Genomic DNA, 19,406 nt, shown 5'->3' with positions numbered 1-19,406 from the left:
AAGTTATGAATTTCTTCATGATGTTGTTGATAAATGATGAATTATATGTTTAAATTTATTTTATATCCGAGTGTAATATTCTGAGTAAGTCCACGCTGTCAATGAATTTATGTTCATTAGATGTCTTACTCTCTCTATTTTTCTTCTTTTTCTATTGCTTGCTTTTCGAACGTGTGCTCGTCAGGTAGACAACTTTGCTCGGATTTGGAGCTACCCGTCCGTGATGTTCCAGGAGGGGGCATGAGGAGAGGCAGTACCCTAGCTTTGGAGTTAGCCATTAGGAATTGCTTATCATTTTGTTCATGTCTTTGTTTAGTGTCTGTTGGCAATGATTAATATTTTCGCCCTTTCTTTTTGGATTTTGTATATGTTAGTGGCGATGTAGTTTCCGCCTTGGTTGACTTAGTTTGTATGAACTAAAGATGACTTAACCGGCTATATGCATTGCGTTATTCAGGAAATTGTGAATCAGATTAAGTTATCATTCGATAACTATAAGTTGATTTTCCGCATTTGAGTTACTTAAAGTGATGTCCCGGAAAAGGAAGGTTTTAAAAGGAAACAATTTTATATCACCAATTCAAAAAAAAAAAATTTTACCCATTTTTCCGCAATGTTTTTGAGAAGTATTTTTTGGGGCGTTACAAAACCTGTCCTTAATTTATCACGTTGTCATTCCTAATCCTAATACTACAATGGTGAGCGAGCCTAAACTAAGAAGAACATAAGCATCTCACATACATCTTAAATACACCCAACATGAAATAAAATAAGAGTGTCTCAAACAACTTTTATTGAGGATCGTGATATTCTTGATGCAATAGTTATGGTCAATGAGGCTATTCATTCAACGAAGAAGGATATGGGTAGATGTCTCCTTTTTAAGGTGGATTTTGAAAAGGCGTATGATTCTGTTAGTTGGGAGTTCCTCAACTATATGCTTGGTCGTTTTAGCTTTTCCAATAGATGGAGGATGTGGATTAATGCTTGCTTGACTTCAACTTCGATGTCTATCTTAGTTAATGGTTCTCTTTCTGAAAACTTGTCGGCATCTAAAGGTATCAGGCAAGGAGATCATATGGTGCCTTTCCTATTTTTGCTTGTGGCTGAAGGTTTTGCTAGGATGGTTCAAAAAACTAGATGAAGTGGTTTCTTCGAAGGTTATAAAGTGGGAAGGCATAGGGTGGAAATTACTGATCTTCAATTTGTGGATGATATTATTCTTGTGTGCACTCCGAAAGAGTTCAACATTTGGAGTGTAAAGAGTATTCTAAGATGTTCGGAGCCGATATCTAGATTGAAGGTTAATATTAATAAAAGCTATCTGATTGGTATTTGGGTTGTAGATAGTCTTCTTGCGGCTGCTTCTACATTCTTGTCGTGTAGAATTGGTTCCATTCCTTTTTTGTATATGGGAATTCTAGTTGGGGCTAACCCGGGTAACTATTCGACGTGGCATAGTGTTATTGAGAAGGTGTCCAACAGACTGGCAAGGTGGAAGTGCAACCATATTTCATTTGGTGGTAGAGTTGTTCTCATTAATTCGGTGCTTGTGAATATACCTACGTACATGTTATCGATTTTTAAGGCTCTAAAGATGGTTATTTCGAAATTGACTTCTCTTCAAAGAAACTTCCTTTGGAATAAAAAGAGCGGAGTTAGAGGTATTTCATGGGTTGCTTGGTCTAAAGTGTGAAAGCCTAAAAGGCTTGGGGGTTTAGGTGTCAAAGATCTTTCTTGGTTTAATGATGCTCTTTTGGGAAAATGGAAATGGAGAAGACTTGTGGATAGTGATGATTTGCGGTTAGAGTGATTGACTCTAAGTATGGCACTAATAGGGTCTTTAACTCTACTCCATCAGCGTCAAGGTGGTGGAGGAATTTGGTTAAAATTGGTTCTTCCTGGGGTAGTGGTTCTAATTGAATGGAAGCCAAACTCTTGAAAGAAATTGGAGATGGATTATGCACTTGTTTCTGGCAGGATATTTGGTTTGGTTATCGAATCCTTAGAGATACTTTTTCGAGATTATTTTTGCTTGCTATGGAGAATGAGGCTTTTGTAGCATATTATGCGACATCGATTAGTGGGGTGTGGTCTTGGAGCATTCAGTATAGGAGGACCTTGTTTGCTTGGGAGGAAGAAGCAGAAAGAAGCCTTTATGATCTTATCCAGAACCATTATTGCAAAAATGGTGTTGATGATAAAAGGAGATGGAAACTTGATACGTCAGGTTGGGATGTGGTGAAATATGCTTATTTAGCTTAGTTTAGTTCAGTCACGTTGGAGCTAGGTAATATTCTTAATTTATGTTGGATTAATTGTGCCCCTTCAAAGGTTTGTTGTTTAATGTGGAAAGTTATGATAGGAAGGATTGCAACAAAAACTGAGCTTCATAAGAGAAATATTATGGGGAAGGACGATTTGAAGTGTGATTTATATTTGTTGCAAGATGAACATGTAGATCATCTTTTTCTTTCTTGCCCCTTTGTTTCTAATGTGTGGAAATGGTTCTATTCGTGGCTTCAAATTCAAATAACGATGCCAGATACGATTTTGGAATCATTTAAGATTCATAATTCCCTTTATAGGATTGTAAAAGGGAAAGCTTTATGGAGAATGATGTGGTTTATTGTTGTGTGGTCTATTTGAAGTTGAGAAGTGACATTATTTTTAGGGGGGTGCTAGTTATATTCAGATCATGGACTCGATCCAAATTAGATCCTGGTTTTGGATTTCCAAAAATTTGGGATCTATTTCTTACACTTTTGCACAATGGTGTTTTGATCCATATACTTGTATTGCTTATAAAAAAATTATATATCTGGTGAAAAGATTTATATAGACTCAATCTATTATCAACAATTTTTTTTAAAGAACCAGTGATAATTCAATATGAAAAATGAATGATATATTGATAGTGTATAAAACTTTTATGTTCTGAGTACATATATTTTACTAATAAAATAATGCATTAGAGTATTTATTAACACTAATGTAACACGAAATCCAACATTTAATAATATATAATGAAATGTTGGATAAAATTTTATATTCTTTTAGTACGGTTAATAATATATTAATAATATATTATCACCATATAGGTAAGGAACTAATTTCTTTTGAGATATGTGGTTATTCCCCCTAATAAATATTGCTCACATGGATCAAACATTTAACATTTTGATCTTTTTTAGGGATGCCAACGGACCGGGCTGGCACAGGCAATGCATACCCGCACTATTCGCGGTACCCGTACGGGCAACAGGTATTTGCGGTACCCAATAAATTTTCAATTTTAATTATATTTCATAATAATCAATATATAAAAATAATTATTATTTTACTAATATGATATTTATATGATAATTTATAATTATAGTCCAATCACTAAAATTTATTATGAAATAATAATAAAATTTACAAAATATAATATTAAAATAATACTAATAAAGTATAAAACATACCAAATATTTCATTAAAATATATATATATGGATACCTGTTAGACGTGTATTATAATACTCATTCTCACTTATAAGCTATTTTTGTAGGTACATATTATAAGTATTTTGATTGGTACACTCAAGTTGAGTATTTTTACCATCTTCAATCTTTTTGGGATCATATGGGCCCTAACACCGTTATAAAGTAAATTGATAAACTAGAAACGACAATGTTGAAGGTTTAATTTCGTAGAGTAAAAAATGACATTTTTCTCGCTTTTACTATACTTAATATATGATCCATCAAGATGAATAGTGTGAAGATTTTAAAAAGCATTATAGTGAACTCTCTTTGTGTATATAGGCTAGACAATGATACTTCATATTTTTATATATTCTCACTCTATCATAATTAGCATGTAATGTCAACTCGCTTTCTTATTGTTTGTAGTGAGTAATTCTATTATTAGTTTAATAATTCATAGTAATCAAATTTAGTTTTATTATACTATGATGATTATTTGTCATGTTCCACATTCTGTTAAGACAAAAACAGGAACAAAGTAAATTAAATTAACTATTTGTTATGGAAAAGTGATAATTATAATGTAGGAAAAAAGAATAAGTTAATTGGGTGGAGAATGATATTAAGTTATATATTATTTTTGGTAGAAATTAGAAGATAGTGAGAGCAAAACATGAAACCACAAGTTATATCATAATAGAATAATTACATTGAGTTTTGACTTTATTAAGTAGTATAAATATCACATTCATAAATAATAAATGATGAATAATATATATAAATGTTACAATAAGATTATTACATTAACAATGTATAAATATACTTGTTTCCATCAACTATTGTTATTGGTAATAACACTCTCATGCAAAAAATCACATAGGAATCCATCTTCTCTCTAATATAAGAAATGCACTTCATATATCACCAAATTTGATTGATCAAAAAAACATTTAATTATTAAACTTTTAACTTAAATATATTTACTAATCACATTAAGTGAAATATGAAGTTATACATTTATGGAGAGAAAATGTGCTCAAAAAATAACCTTTAATTTAAGAGTCTATATAATATTTATGTAAAAATCTATACACAATCGATGACAATTAAATATAAATAGTAAATATTATAAAGACACTATATAAAATTTTCACAATATTAATTCATACATCTTTTTATCTTTTAAAAAACCATAACCTGACACTTAAAAAAATTTGATAAAGGGAAGAATAGTAGTAGTGTTAAAAACTAAAAAGGAGAGAGGAGAGGCAAAGAGGTAGATAGCAATTAGCAAAGCCAAAGATGGAGACGGATCCTCCACCGAAGAGTTGGAGCATCCACACCCGACCCGAAATAATCGCCAAATACAAAGTCCTCGAACGGGTCGGGTCAGGAGCCTACGCCGATGTCTACCGTGGCCGTCGTCTCTCCGACGACCTTACCGTCGCCCTCAAAGAAATCCATGACTACCAATCAGCCTTCCGTGAAATCGATGCGTTGCAGATCCTCCAGGGCTCCCCAAACGTCGTCGTTTTGCACGAGTACTTCTGGCGCGAAGACGAGGACGCTGTTCTCGTGCTTGAGTTTCTCAGGACCGATTTGGCCACTGTTATCTCTGATGCCGCCAAGGAACGAACTCTCTCCGTTGGTGAGATCAAACGGTGGATGATTCAGATTCTATGTGGTGTTGACACGTGTCATAGGAACATGATCGTGCACCGAGATTTGAAGCCTGCTAATCTCTTGATTTCTGATGATGGCGTCCTTAAGTTGGCAGATTTTGGACAGGTAATAACCTAATTTGTGAACTAAGATTTCATTCACTGAAATTATAGCCACATGTTTCGATTCATAGAGAACATTTATTAGGAGGATAGTCACACACCCGAAAGGAATAGTTCCCCTTAATTATACAAAAAAGGTAATGGGGTGTAAGGAATCAAAAGATAGAAAATTTGTATTCAGAAGTTTAATTACAATGGCCTTATAAATGTGTGTTGATCCAAGTGGAAGTGAAAGGGAGTTTCGGTCAATTAAGCATAGGTTATGGATTCAATTTATGTATATGTAAGAGAACACTAGTGGGAATGTCTCTGCTTATGAATCTTGAAGGTGAGTGTAGTTAGTTGTTTGGGTGTAATTAAGTTAAACTTGGGGGTTACGTGACTGGTACGTCTGTTTTACCTAGACCTTTATATCTAGAGATAAGGAACTAACAGTTTGTCATTTGGATGTGGTCAATTATTGATCACTGACATTTTGTAACATTTGAGGCCTGTTTGTTTGGACTTAATAAAAGTGATTTTGGGGAAAAAATGTTTTTTGACTTGAGAATCTGTAAAATGTAGCTTGCAAGATTCTGCTATTTCCTAAATAACCAAACAAATGTTCAAGTTTCAGAAGCGATTTTTTCATCAAAATAATCAGTTTTGTTGTTGTTGAAGTTGAAAAAGCTTAAACAAACTGATATAGATCTCCTAAATGTTGCTATTATATATTATTACGCTAATGGTTACTTCTTCTAGGCTCTAGCCACTTTTATATGTCATTTTGAAAGTTGTTTTGTGACATTTGTCCATTTAGAAAACCTTACTTTTTCTCTCCTAACTTTACCATTAGTATTAATAAGTGATAAAGAAGATCAGTTGAGTGATAATAATATTTTGAGCATTATAATACAGGGTAACTCAGTCAATAAAATTAGTTTTGTTTATAGTGAGAACTTTTATTGACTCCCTTAATTCTTGTGTTGTGTAATAACCTTAACAGACAGATAAAATGGAAGGATGGAGTCGTAATCTTTAAGCTAGAAATCCTGTTAATTTGTATGGGGAACTTCGTGATAAGATTACAAGGGGAGTTTGTTTTTATTGGGGTATAGTAGGTTGCAGTGTTCGTGTTTTTCTGAATCAGCTTGAACTCTTCGGCATCAACTGATGACTGCCAGCACAAAAGTATTCTATATTTTAACTAATGAATCATTAATGTCTTCTGAACTGATTTTTTTCTTAGTGCCTAGAGTCATACGAAGTTATGAACTGAGTTTTTCACTTCATGTATTTTTTTCCTCCTCTCTCTATGTCCGGGAATAAAATCTTTCATTAACTATTTTCTCAGGCACGGATACTTATGGAGCCTGGATTTGATGCTTCAGAGGAGAACCTACAACAATACGAACATGGTGCATCTAACCTTGAAAGTTTACTCCAACATCCTGAAGCTCTTCCTCAGAAAAATCAAGAGCTGGGACCCGTTGGTCATGCTGAATATTTTGAAGCTTTAGAAAAGCTGAGAATGAAGAGCTCGACAGAAGACATTCCTGATGGAAATACCTCTTGTCTTGCAACATGCACAACAAGTGACATCGATGATGATATTTTAAAAACTAATTTTAGTGTCGAAGCAATGGAGGGTGAAGAAGGTAAAGAACTTGGTTGTCTCACATCATGTGTTGGAACTCGTTGGTTCAGGGCTCCTGAGCTACTGTATGGATCCACAAATTATGGTTTAGAGATTGATCTCTGGTCCTTGGGATGTATCTTTGCAGAGCTCTTAACTCTGCAACCCTTATTTCCTGGAACAGCAGATATTGATCAGCTCAGCAGAATTATTAATGTTTTGGGCAACCTCGATGATAAAATTTGGCCTGGTTGTTCTACACTTCCTGATTATGGCATAATCTCATTTAGTAAAGTGGAAAACCCTAGAGGTCTTGAAAACTGCCTGCCCAACTGCTCCCCGGATGAAGTGTCTCTAGTCAAAAAATTGGTTTGTTATGATCCGGCACGTAGAGCAACAGCAATGGAGCTACTTCGTGACAAATACTTTGATGAAGAACCTCTTCCTGTTCCTGTTTCTGATCTGCGAGTTCCTTTGACCAGAACTGGCGAAGATAAAGGTTCCCCTGGTGGATGGAATGAGTACAATGGCATGGATTCTGACTCTGATCTCGATGACTTTGGCTCAGTGAATATCACCAGAACTGGTACTGGTTTCTCCATGCAGTTTCCGTGAGGTTCAAGAATTCAAGCTACATCATGTTCTTGGAACCGCCTTTGCCATTTGTGGTGTTCATCTGGTAATATTTTTGCTGAATGTCACCGGAAAATCTGCTGTTAGAATATTGATAGGGAAATATCCTTTTTCCCTTTCTTTTACATGAAGTGTGAACATAGGAAATTAAAATTATTGAAAAGTGGGTATATTAAGGTTGCCATTGTTACAATGGTAAACCTTTGAGGATGTAATATAGCATCATTTGCAACATTTCCATCATTGTGTTTGTTTTTTCTCGTACTTTTTTAGTCTCTTTCAAACGCAATGAAACCTGGAAGAAAATGGAAGGTCAGTACTTAATAATACTGCACCAAGCTTCTTGACTCTAAACCTTTGTTTTGTTATGTATCATGATTCGTTAAATCTATTTCATACATCTTTTGTCTGAGTTTTAAATGGGGCACCTTATTGTGATATTGTTCTATTCAAAACATTTATAAAAAATACGTCAAGCCTTGTCTTTCTACAGGCACAGAGCAAAGTCAATTTTAGATTTCTGTTTACTAAGTTGTTTCTGTTCTTTATATTGATTCATTGGCCATATGTTTCTATAGGTATGTTAATTGTAAATAATGGTACTATTAATTCAGCACTTTATAAAACCTTATACCGAATGTAGGCAAGGTGATATTACCTTTTCCCTAAGCAAAATGTGTATTATGGAGCACAAGGATGCTGAATCAAAAATATAACATGTGGACTCTAACCAAGACCTTAAGAGATGGAGACATTGTACTAGTGATGAGAGAAACTTCTATGACTTACCAAACATGTCATATTCGGAGACACATATATTTATGTTTGTTGGTGCTATCATTTAACAATAAATTTTAATTAGAATTCAATTTTTAACTTGTTGTCAAGATTTAATTAGTTGTATCTACATAGATACATCTTCATACAAGTCTTTCATACTAGTGATAATAATTAGAGTTAGTTGATTGGGAGGGAAAAACTTGTGACATATCTAATACTCATATCTTGATAGCTGTGATTTTTTATGTATTATCAATTTTGTTGATTATGTTTACATAAATATTTCTTTATACAAGATTTTCTAAAAAGGAAGAGAAGGGTAACCACTTGTTGAACAATATAGCTATGATTTCTTGTTGCACGTGTTGTCAAATTCCAGAGAAAAGCCACCCCAGATCTTGTACGAGAATAAATGAACAACCTTAAACACAATAATCAACCCTATTTACATGAACAACTAATACCTAGTAACTATTAGATCAGCCCCATAAGTTTGACTCGATCGCTCAGTTTACACTTTCAGCTATTTTCCTGTTTTCTTAGAACTTGCTAAGTAAAACTACTTTCTATCAAATCGCGAGACTTGTGGGGAGACCTTAGATTTTAACAGTTTATTTGTTTTCATTTTTGACTATGTCAATATTTGATCTAAAAATCTTCATGCACACCCTATAATATGTGCTTTTGTTGCTTTTCTACATTATGTTTTCTTCATGATTGTGGAACCATTTGAAAATGGCGAATAAAATGATTTTTATAATCCAAAACTTTGCTGAGGGTGTTTCAATTAGTGGTGAAAATTAAATTATGATAATAATCGATTATATATATAGTTTATTGTATAAAATTAGTTTTATGTTTGGGAAGGTTTGTCTAAAAGCTACTTTAAAATAATTATTTCATTTGAATTGCGTAAGATGATTGTTTTAATTAATCAATCATTAAATTGGTACATAGTTGTTTGTATAAATAAAAAATTCTACTTTTTTAGATAGTTGATTTTGGAACACTGAAATATGAATAGTGTGAATTAGTGTCATAATAATCTAACATATTATAAAAAATAAGTTTAAAACTTCTAAGTTTTGTAAATTGCTTTCCCCCTAAGTGGTTTTTAATTTTTTTTAAATCAAGTCTACAAAACATATCATAGATTAAGCATAAGCAAATTTTTTAGAATAAAAAGTTGTTCTCTAAGAAAATATTTTTCCCAAAAATTCAAAACAGAATTGAGTAGTGGTTTGACTTCTATGATAGATCAATCATATTCTCTCATATTGGGATGTATCATTTTCTCCCAAAAATTCAAAACAGAATTGAGTAGTGTGGGTAGTTATATTAAAGATTTGGAGCACAAAACTTTCTTAATAACAGGGTTAAGTAAGGAACAGGTTAATCGGCAATCAAGTAGAGTAGCGTTTGTAGAACAGAACGGATGTAACTTAAACAAACATGTCATATTATTGTCAATTTATTATCCTAAAAATATTTAAGAGAAACATTAAATGATTGTTTCTCCATATTTTCTTATGGTCCATAAAATTATAATTGTAATAATAGTATAAAATTAAGATTACATAATGTCATTATTTAAACGTTTCTAAAGTTATTCATAATTTTCAAAATGTTGGTTTTGTAACACATTAAATTTGGAATTGGGGTTTTGCTTTATTTAATTCAGTTTGTCAGTTTTTCTCATAATATTAAAAATGTTACTTTATGACATCAGCATGGTGGGTGGTGATGTCCATGGTTTTAGCAACAAACTTTTTATTTAAACACATAAATGATTCTATGTATTCAACCTAGGGATCATCTATTTCACTAACCAATAACATGTAGGTTATAGTAGGAGATTGTTACATTAAACCCCAAAGATTGCTACTTTTTCCTATACCACAATAAATGCATAATCTAAGACATATCTAGTTAAAGTTTAAAAATTGTAATTGTTGTGTTAGTAAATAGTAAATTTAATATATTAAAATTTCTAAAATCGCAATTTTGAACTGATATATCATTTAAAATCAATAACGAATAGACATTTTAAATTGTGTTATGATTTTTCTATTTAAAATCTACTTTTGAGTCATACATTTAAAATCAAAGAAATGACTATTTTAACTATCTTAATGCATGTTTCAAGTTGATATTACAAGATAATATATCATTATTATTCATAAATAAGAGCATAAGTGTATAACATTATCATGTTGTTTCTATTTGCACACTAAGTGTTCATAGCATCTGAAAAATACACGTGGCATGACCTAACTCCTAACCTACCATATTCCTATCATGGTGACACCCACACACGATAATATTTCACACGAGACAAATACAATACACATTTCCCACTACGCTGGTGGAAAATCATATTTAACAAGGGTTAGATCCAACGGTTAATAACAAGATGAGCTATGAATTCACACCGTCCGATATATACTTTCATTATTAACCGTAAGATGAAAATTCGAGCAAAATCTAACCGTCTAATAATATTCACAAAAATTGAAATTCAAAAGCTTGGGAGAGAGAGAGGGAGAGAAGAGAAGAAGAGAGGGTCGAACAAACAAAAACAAAAGTCCCTCTTTCTCTCTTCGTTTCACTTCATCCTCTTTCTCTTCTTCACAATCTCACTCTTTCACTTTTTTCATCTTCATCTTTTTTTCAATTACTCTCTCAATTTTTCTATTGTGTTCTGTGTTGTTATTTGGATCCAAGTGTTTGCGATTTTGGTCATATTCGCTGAGCTTGGGTTTTGATTCTTGAGCTTCATAATTCTGCTGTGTCTTTTTTAATCTTTATTTGTTCTAGAAGTGTCTTCAACGTTGTTTGGATCTGAAAGTCGCTGAATTTCAGCTCATTTTTTTTAATTTGTTGGGAATAATCGGTGGTTGAAGTTGTTATTATTCGAATTTTTAGTTTGATTGTGGTCTAGGAGGAAGATGAATTTGTAATTCGCGGTAAAAATTGTTTATTTTTATCGTTATTTGTATTTTTTTGTTTGTTTATAATCCCTATGGGTGAAGGTGAGGGTGTTGATTATCCTCCAAAGAATGTATCATCATCTGATGATGCAGATGCTGCACCTGCACTCGATGTTCCGGCCAAGAAGCTCGCGAGGCAGCTCGATTTCACAGGCTCCAGTGGGGCTGTGCCATTGCCTGAACAGCTACAGCCACAATCACAGCCGCAATCGCAGCTGCAACAGCTTCAGCTTGTTGTGGCACATAGTCAGTTACCTCTGCAGCCACGGCCGCCATTGCCTCAGACTCTGGCGCAATCAGTGATTTCTACGCAGTTGCTTCTGCCGCAGGCGCCTCATCCTTCAGTGAGGGTTGGGTGAGTTTTTGAATAATAGTTTCTTACCGTTTTGATTTTTTCTGTAGTGAAATTGAAGGACATTGTTTGTTTTGAATTTATGAGGGAAAAGCGTTTACTTGTTTTTTAAAGATGTGGCCTTTGTACCTTATGGAATTGGAAATTGATGAATAAAGTTCCTTTTTTTCCTGTTGCTTTGATGTTTGGGTTAGTTTAAAATTGCCAATTGAGAGAAAATATCTAATTTGTCTTTCTACTGTGGAAATCATAGTTCTGTGTGGATAATTTGATGTTTTCTGTTTGGGCTTCTAATGCATGTACAATTTTTTATTTGCAATTAGCAATTTTTCCATGCTCATCACTTCCGTTTCTATTTATCTTTTTTCCACTTTCAATTTAGACATTGTGTATTGGCTTATATTAATTTGCTGTGAAATCTCCTTGTTATTGGGAAAAGATGGCGGGGGTTTAAATTGGTTTCAAGAGCTTAAATTGATTAGGAAGCTGGCTTGCAAGCACAATTTGTAAAGTTTTTAATATTGAATATTAATTCCCATTTCGGTTTGAGCTTTTAGTGGTTAGGAAACTATGACACACGAGTACCATGAAATGGATTTCATATTGGTATGGCTACTATTGGGTACCCATGTGTAGTTACCAAATACTCAGTTGACCAATATATAACTCAAATATAAGTCATTAGTCCCTGCAAAATACCAAGCTTTGTTGCTAAGCTGTTTAGTTGGCTATTAAATGAAATAAACTGCTACTCCACTCACTCCCTTTATACCATTTGCTCTCTTTATATATTTTTACTTAAATTACTATATATAATTTTGTTGATATTTCTTACTCGGAACATTATAAAATTGTATTTAACCGATGATTTTATTGCTCTACTATTTATGTTTTAATATAACGTATCCTGCTTTACTAGTGCCCTAGTTTTTTCCACAAATTTTGTCGTATCCCGTATCTGTACATGTTCAAGTACTCATACCCGTGTCCATATGCCTTAGTTGGAAAATGAGATATAAGTAATCCAGAATTAGTCTTATGTTCTGGTTAATGTAGTATCTTTTAAAATTTATTTATTCTTCAAATTGAAATGCTTGTCAATTTGAATTTTTATTCTTTTGTTACTATTACTTTATTCAGGAAACCAGATTCTCCAAAAGCAAAATCAAGACCCAATTTTGAAATTAAGGACTGTACTCCAAAGAAGCAAAAGCAGTGCAATTGCAAACACTCAAAATGTTTAAAGCTGTAAGCAAAAAAACTCTGTCTCTTTTTTACTTGTTGCTTCACCTTTGCAACTTATTGTCTATGATAAGAAGCTATATGAACCTAAATTTGAAACGATTTGAGCAGATACTGTGAATGTTTTGCATCGGGAATATATTGTGATGGTTGCAACTGTGTAAATTGTTATAACAATGTTGAAAATGAAGCTGCTAGACGAGAAGCTGTTGAAGCTACTCTGGAACGCAATCCAAATGCATTTAGGCCAAAAATTGCGAGCAGCCCTCATGGAGCACGTGGTAGAAGGGTATGTAGGTTTAACTTTTTCTAGTAGTGTATGTTTCTATTAAGTTTTGTGCAACGTTCCATAATTGCAAGTTATGACTAAGACCATTTCTTGATTTTATAATCTTTATAGAAACAATAAAATTTCTTAATATTCTGACTGGTTGACAGGTTGCGATACTTGTCGTTGTCCCTCATTTGTCCTGTCACTATGTTAATTTTATTTTCAACAAGACAATATTTTGATGAAATTGTTCTGTGGATGTTCAAAAATGTTTTGATTTTTTGGTTGAACCCATTGCATTTTATTTTTAGTTTCCTTATTTACATTTTCTTTTAATTTAACATGACGATATGAAGTTAATATAAATCGGTAAGATTTTGAGTGGAAGTAACTTGGATAAGTAATTTGTTTTTCAATGGAATGTGTCTGTAATGATGCGTCTGCACAAGAAGTTGGGCTTCTGATGGTATTAAATTATGATATGACGGAAGCATATCAAAATACCTTGCAAATTCCTTTATATATGTTCTAAATAAAAGAAAAAGAAAATTTTGTGGACATATAACTTTCCTTGTATTAGAAATTGTGTTGCATTTCTTTTAATGCTCTAAAGACTATTAGATTTTCTATTGTTGATTATTTTTTAGCTTCAAATGAATGTAGGAGGAGGCTGGGGAAGTTTTAATATTGGGGAAGCATAACAAGGGGTGTCATTGTAAAAAATCTGGGTGCCTCAAGAAGTACTGTGAGTGCTTCCAGGCCAACATTCTTTGTTCTGAAAATTGTAAATGCATGGACTGCAAGAACTTTGAGGGAAGTGAAGAAAGACAAGCTTTGTTCCATGGAGATCAAAACAACAACATTGTGTATATTCAGCAGGCTGCAAATGCTGCCATAACTGGAGCTATTGGTTCCTCGGGTTTTTCATCACCACCTCTTTCAAAGAAAAGAAAAGGTCAGGAACTATACTTTGGGCCAACAATGAAGGATCCATCTGTTGGCAGGCTGGGACAACAGGTAAAACCTTATCGTAGTATGACTGTATGAGTGATTAAAGGGTTTATTTTAACTTGGGTAATTTATTAAATTGGAGAAAATAAGAACAATTAGTCCAGTAGTGGACATAGCATTTTGAAGTAGTCAAGTTATATTCACCGTATTGGGGCCTGTCAAATTAGCATTTTGTTTGAAAGATGCATTTACACTTGATTGAGTCTTGTTAAATTGTTCATGGCCCTCTCTGCTTTGGTCCAGTGTGTTTGATATAACTCAAGCCCATTGTAGGACTAGGGTATTGGGTTGGAGGGCCCGAAATTTTCAGATTCTCTCAACAAACCTGTGTAACCATGGACCAGTTCGTGGTCCTTCGCAATATAAAGAAAGAATCTTGTAATCATAATGCCAAGTAGAGATGAACATACCCATACCATAGATTACTATAAACCTAGTAACTTTGGGAGGGCCTCACACCTTAAGTACCACATCAAGCGTTCATATTTGCTCAATGTGGACATAACACTATGACAGTGTCAAGTTGTGGAGGTGAGACTGAAATTTTTGTTTCTGTACCTTGGTGGCTTCAACATATAGTCTTAAAACACTCATCCATAAACTAAGTTGCTAATTCATATTAGCTTGATGCAATTCATAATGAAAGCTGTCAAGGGCATTTTCATTGCTTGATTTATATACATTAGTGTCATTAATGATATAATGTTTACCAGGCAAACCACATTAGGAGTCCTGCACCCTCCTCATCCTTATCTCCTATCCCAGGTGCTCGTGTTGGAACTTCAACAGTAGGTCCTTCAAAAGTTATGTACAGGTACAACTGGTTAAATCCATGAAATTGAGATACATTTATGTAATTTAGTTAGTAACTTGATTTTTTTGAAGGTCTCTTTTAGCAGACATCATACAACCACAGCACCTTAAGGAGCTTTGCTCAGTTCTGGTGCTAGTATCTGGACAAGCTGCAAAGACACTGACAGGTATGCTGACATTTTAGATAGCCAACCAGGACCATTTGTGCTATTGATTTTGAAAGACCATTATTTGTTCTTACTTATTTTATTCTTCCTTGCGTGAGTGGACTGGTATTAACCTAAAAAGATCTCTTATGTTCCCCTCATTTCCGTGCTTTTCCTTTTTCAAAACAGACCGTAATGATGCGTTTGTGACTTTAGTTTTGGAGGGAAAAGGAGGAAATGGGAAGTTTTAGTGTTACCTTTCCCTTGTATGATTTATGTAAATCATTGTTAAGTTCATAAACTAAACCTTCCCCTTTCCTCATTTTCCCTCTTAGACTAAACCGGCAAACACAAGTGGGCAATATATATGGGCCAAATGCCCAATATTTGTTTTTCGAATTGATTTTTTGTCAAAATTTTAGCAGATAAAGCTTTCTAAATTGTAGCTCTAAACTCAAGTGCACCAGGAAATGATGAACTTATCAAATTTTCAATGAGAATGAGGTTCAAAATGTTTATCCACCAATTGTCACCCTCGGTGAATTGACAACTTTTGCTTGCCACATTGTTTATTTATTATTAAGCTGTTTTGAGGTTCCAGTTCACTACATTATAAATTACAGAATATAACCTGTTTCAATTGGTAATTTTTCTGCAAACAGTAATTTCCTCTATGGAAAATGAGAAAAGCAGAAAAGGAAGTGTAATCAATTAAAAGTTGTTTTCTTTACCAGATTTTAAAGGGTGATTATGTGTTAATACAAATGTTTGGTGACCCTGCCACCCAATCGGCAGTGTTATTTGCCATTAAGTAACAGGTGGTGAATTTCTAATTTTGGAGAGAGCCCAATGGTCGAAATACCAGTGCAGCTAAAAAATTTGGTACCTAAGAAACCTATATTTGAAAAATGACCTTTTAGTGTATCTAAGTTATCCATTCATTTTATAGAAAGAATGAAATAGGTCATGAAACATGATCTCGTGTTCCATGAAATTATATGTACTTGAGGTTAGAAGTACATTCTTTGTACTAGAAACTTCTATTTTTCTTTTTTATTGATGATTCTAGTTTTATCTTATCTACCAAGTGATATCAGCCTATCAAACCACATTATTATGGATTAATTTTTTTCTGACCAAAATGTGACCAGACCAGAAAAACTTAAAGGATAAGCATACAGAAGATCTGCCGGAAACTTCTCATGCTTCTTCAACTCAAGAGCAACTACCAAGCCAAAAGGAAGCCGATGATTGTTCGAGTGCAAACCAAATAGATAAAATCAGCCCAGATAATTCCAGTTCAGATGGTGCTGATGCCCCGAAAGGGAGGCCAATGTCTCCTGGAACTTTAGCATTAATGTGCGATGAGCAAGATCCAATGTTCATGGCTACTGCCTCCCCCATTGGGTCAATTGCGCATGCTTGCAACACTTCTTCACAATTGCCTTATGGACAGGGAATGACAGATGTCTATGCAGAGCAAGAAAGGATTGTGTTGACAAAGTTTAGAGATTTTCTTAACAGGGTTATCACTATGGGAGAAATAAATGGCAAGTTAACATTTTCCTCTCCTCTAATTATAATTATTCTTTCTGAAAACTTCACAAAACCCATTCTTAGTGTTGGGATTTTGCAAATAGATCCTCCACATTCATTTTTCATTTGACAAACATTTCAATAGCTACTTCTGTTTGTTTTTCATTAGTTGATTTGTCTCTGATACCATCATGCAATTGCTACATGCCACTATTCATATTACTTTGATTTTTCATGAAGGGATTATGTTTAAACACCAAAATTTTGAAAACTACCCATTTTGTGTCAAAGTTAGTGGGTGATTCTGTTTACTTTTACTATTAAGTGAAGTGTGTGAAAAGGATTGGTGAGTTGAAAAGTGTATCAGAACTTATTTTCTAATAGATGTTTTATGGTATAGTTGTGTATTTTGCATAATCTACTTTATTTGACTAATTTCTATTCCCATTTTCAGAAACAAAGTGTTCTTCAATAGCCCGAAGTGAATTAGAGAGTCAAAATGAACTAATCATCAATGGCGCCGGAAATGCCAGTTCCGAGACAACACAGCAGCAGGGAGACACTAGTGTTGTTCCACCCATGACAACAAGTATGAGTACATCTTCAACATCTTTAGTTCCTAATAATGTTGTTCCTGAAAATGGGGAAGCTAAGCTGGAGGTTGAAAAAGATATTTGAAAATTTCCTAACTTAGGAGAATATGCAGAGATATTATTGGAAAAATTTAGAATAATATTGTGGAGGTATGCTTGAACTTATCTGTAGCATAAAGACAGTGCCTTTGAGGGATTGTCAAGCATACAATACCACCAATGGTCCACATAGGATTAACTTCTTCTTTTATCAATTTTCTTGTTTTAGTTTTGGTCATTCATATATATCTGAAGTAATTATTCTGCTTCAACGTAACTTGTAAATTTCAGATTTGTAATTTGATAGAATTAAACAATGTACTTTAAAATTTTCCCTCTTTGGTCCTTTCTTCAGTGATATGATAATTGGACAGCAGAGTCCCATTGGCAGGGATGAAGAACACATGTCCGATGTTGGTGTCCCCAACCCTTTTCCGCCTAATAGTATAGTACCACCTATGCTATTAAAAATATTCATTCTTATGTGTCCTTCATTCCCCTTGATAAAACAAAATACAACATTACATGACACCATATTATTGAGTGGGACAGGGTTGGAAATATCAACTTGAGATAAGTGATCTTCATCCACCGACAAGATTGCTAATTGGTCTTCAAACGGTGTGGCTCACACTTTTAACTAAATGAGGATTTGTACTGGACGGTGAAAACTTCAGTCCAAGTGGGTTAACCTGGAATAACTTGGAAAACATATTAGATAGTTCATTTTAAATTAAAAATGGACAAGAGAAATATTATTCCAATATAATTATACATAGTTATGGATTATATTTAATTTTGTATGATATATAACATCATCCGATCTGATTAAATAGTCAAATTAGTTAAGTTTTATACACCGGTTTGATGTCTCACTTTGTTTTCTTAAGATTGGCTTTTTCTTTACTCTTGCTTTGTTCATTATTGCGTTATATATTATTGCTATAAAATGAATTTCTGGTTTATTATGTTGGTTTGAGTTAATAAATATTAAGATGAAACATTGTTCATTAACATTAGAATGTTCAACATTAAAAATGCCATCTTCATTGAATTTGTTCCGAATAGGTTTGTTCTTTATAGTTGTTAACTCATAGCTAAGCTCCTATTCGTAAATAGTAAGTGTACTATGAAGTTAATCCATGATTTATATTGAAAGATATTTTTGGCTTAAATAATAGATGTGATTAACTGTGTGTTTGGTCTTGTTTTTCAAACGGAGTAAAGAGAAGTTAGGGCTTTAGAAAGTATCACTTTCGAGAATAAGATTAAAAAAAAACTTATTTTATATGTTAGCGATCAATTCTAAAATAATTCAATAATTTGAATGAATGAATGGATCTATAATATTATATTTCCCTAAAATAAATGATTAAGATATAGAATAGGTTTTTTAAACATACTATTGGAGTAAATTAATCTTCTCCCTAAAAAGTATATCCCTTATTCAAGAGTTGAGTGAAAGAAAGACAAAGATTTTGAAGATTTTATGCAAGATATCTTAGAATTTTTTCCACTTTCTCAAGATTAGTGTAAGTCTTGACAAGAGATTTTAAACAATTAATGATAGCCTGAAATCTCTCCCAATCATTGATGCAACAATTTCATCATCCTTCATTACAAAGGGTACATTTTTTATTCTTTTACCTTAGTTAGTCCCTTCATGTGAGAATATGAGTCTCTCACACATCCAGCATACTTTTTCAAATTCTTTTGGAGTGAGAGCAAAAATGATATTATATTTAGTCTTGTGATTTAACTCAAATTTGAACTTCTCAACAATTTTCATTGATCGTTAGGTTTATCAATGTTGTGAACAATTTTTAATATGTACTTGAGATGAAAGTTTGTTGACCATATAAACCTTCAAAATATGTATTAAGTCTTTGTCAAAATATACTTTTTGGACTACCACCACCTGTATAATCTAATACCAATAAATAAAGTGAGATGTTATTATTGACTAAGTATTCCATCATCTCAAATTTCATTTCTTGATAATCTTACAATTATTTTTTTTTTAAATTTTATCTTTAAAAAGAATTTTAAATTCATCTTATCTGATCCTAATTGAAAAATGATAAATGGCCAATAATCTCACTAAAGAATGCATATTTAAATTAAACTTTTTTCA

General features: G+C 33.1%; 2 protein-coding genes across 2 annotated transcripts; both read left to right on the top strand.

Moving 5' to 3' along the window:
* Positions 4,770-7,915, top strand: LOC109349803 (cyclin-dependent kinase F-1-like). The gene is made up of 2 exons (XM_019590795.1): positions 4,770-5,255; positions 6,585-7,915. The coding sequence occupies exons 1-2, from the start codon at positions 4,770-4,772 to the stop codon at positions 7,479-7,481; spliced, it is 1,383 nt and encodes a 460-aa protein (XP_019446340.1). The 3' UTR covers positions 7,482-7,915.
* Positions 10,872-17,608, top strand: LOC109349802 (protein tesmin/TSO1-like CXC 5). The gene is made up of 8 exons (XM_019590794.1): positions 10,872-11,624; positions 12,762-12,869; positions 12,975-13,152; positions 13,798-14,151; positions 14,859-14,959; positions 15,031-15,125; positions 16,256-16,654; positions 17,095-17,608. Exons 1-8 carry the CDS (start codon positions 11,302-11,304, stop codon positions 17,316-17,318), a joined length of 1,782 nt encoding a protein of 593 aa, XP_019446339.1. The 5' UTR covers positions 10,872-11,301; the 3' UTR covers positions 17,319-17,608.

Source organism: Lupinus angustifolius, chromosome LG06 (genome assembly GCF_001865875.1).
Source record: "Lupinus angustifolius cultivar Tanjil chromosome LG06, LupAngTanjil_v1.0, whole genome shotgun sequence".
NCBI lineage: Eukaryota > Viridiplantae > Streptophyta > Magnoliopsida > Fabales > Fabaceae > Lupinus > Lupinus angustifolius.
This window is presented reverse-complemented; position numbering and strand designations above follow the sequence as displayed.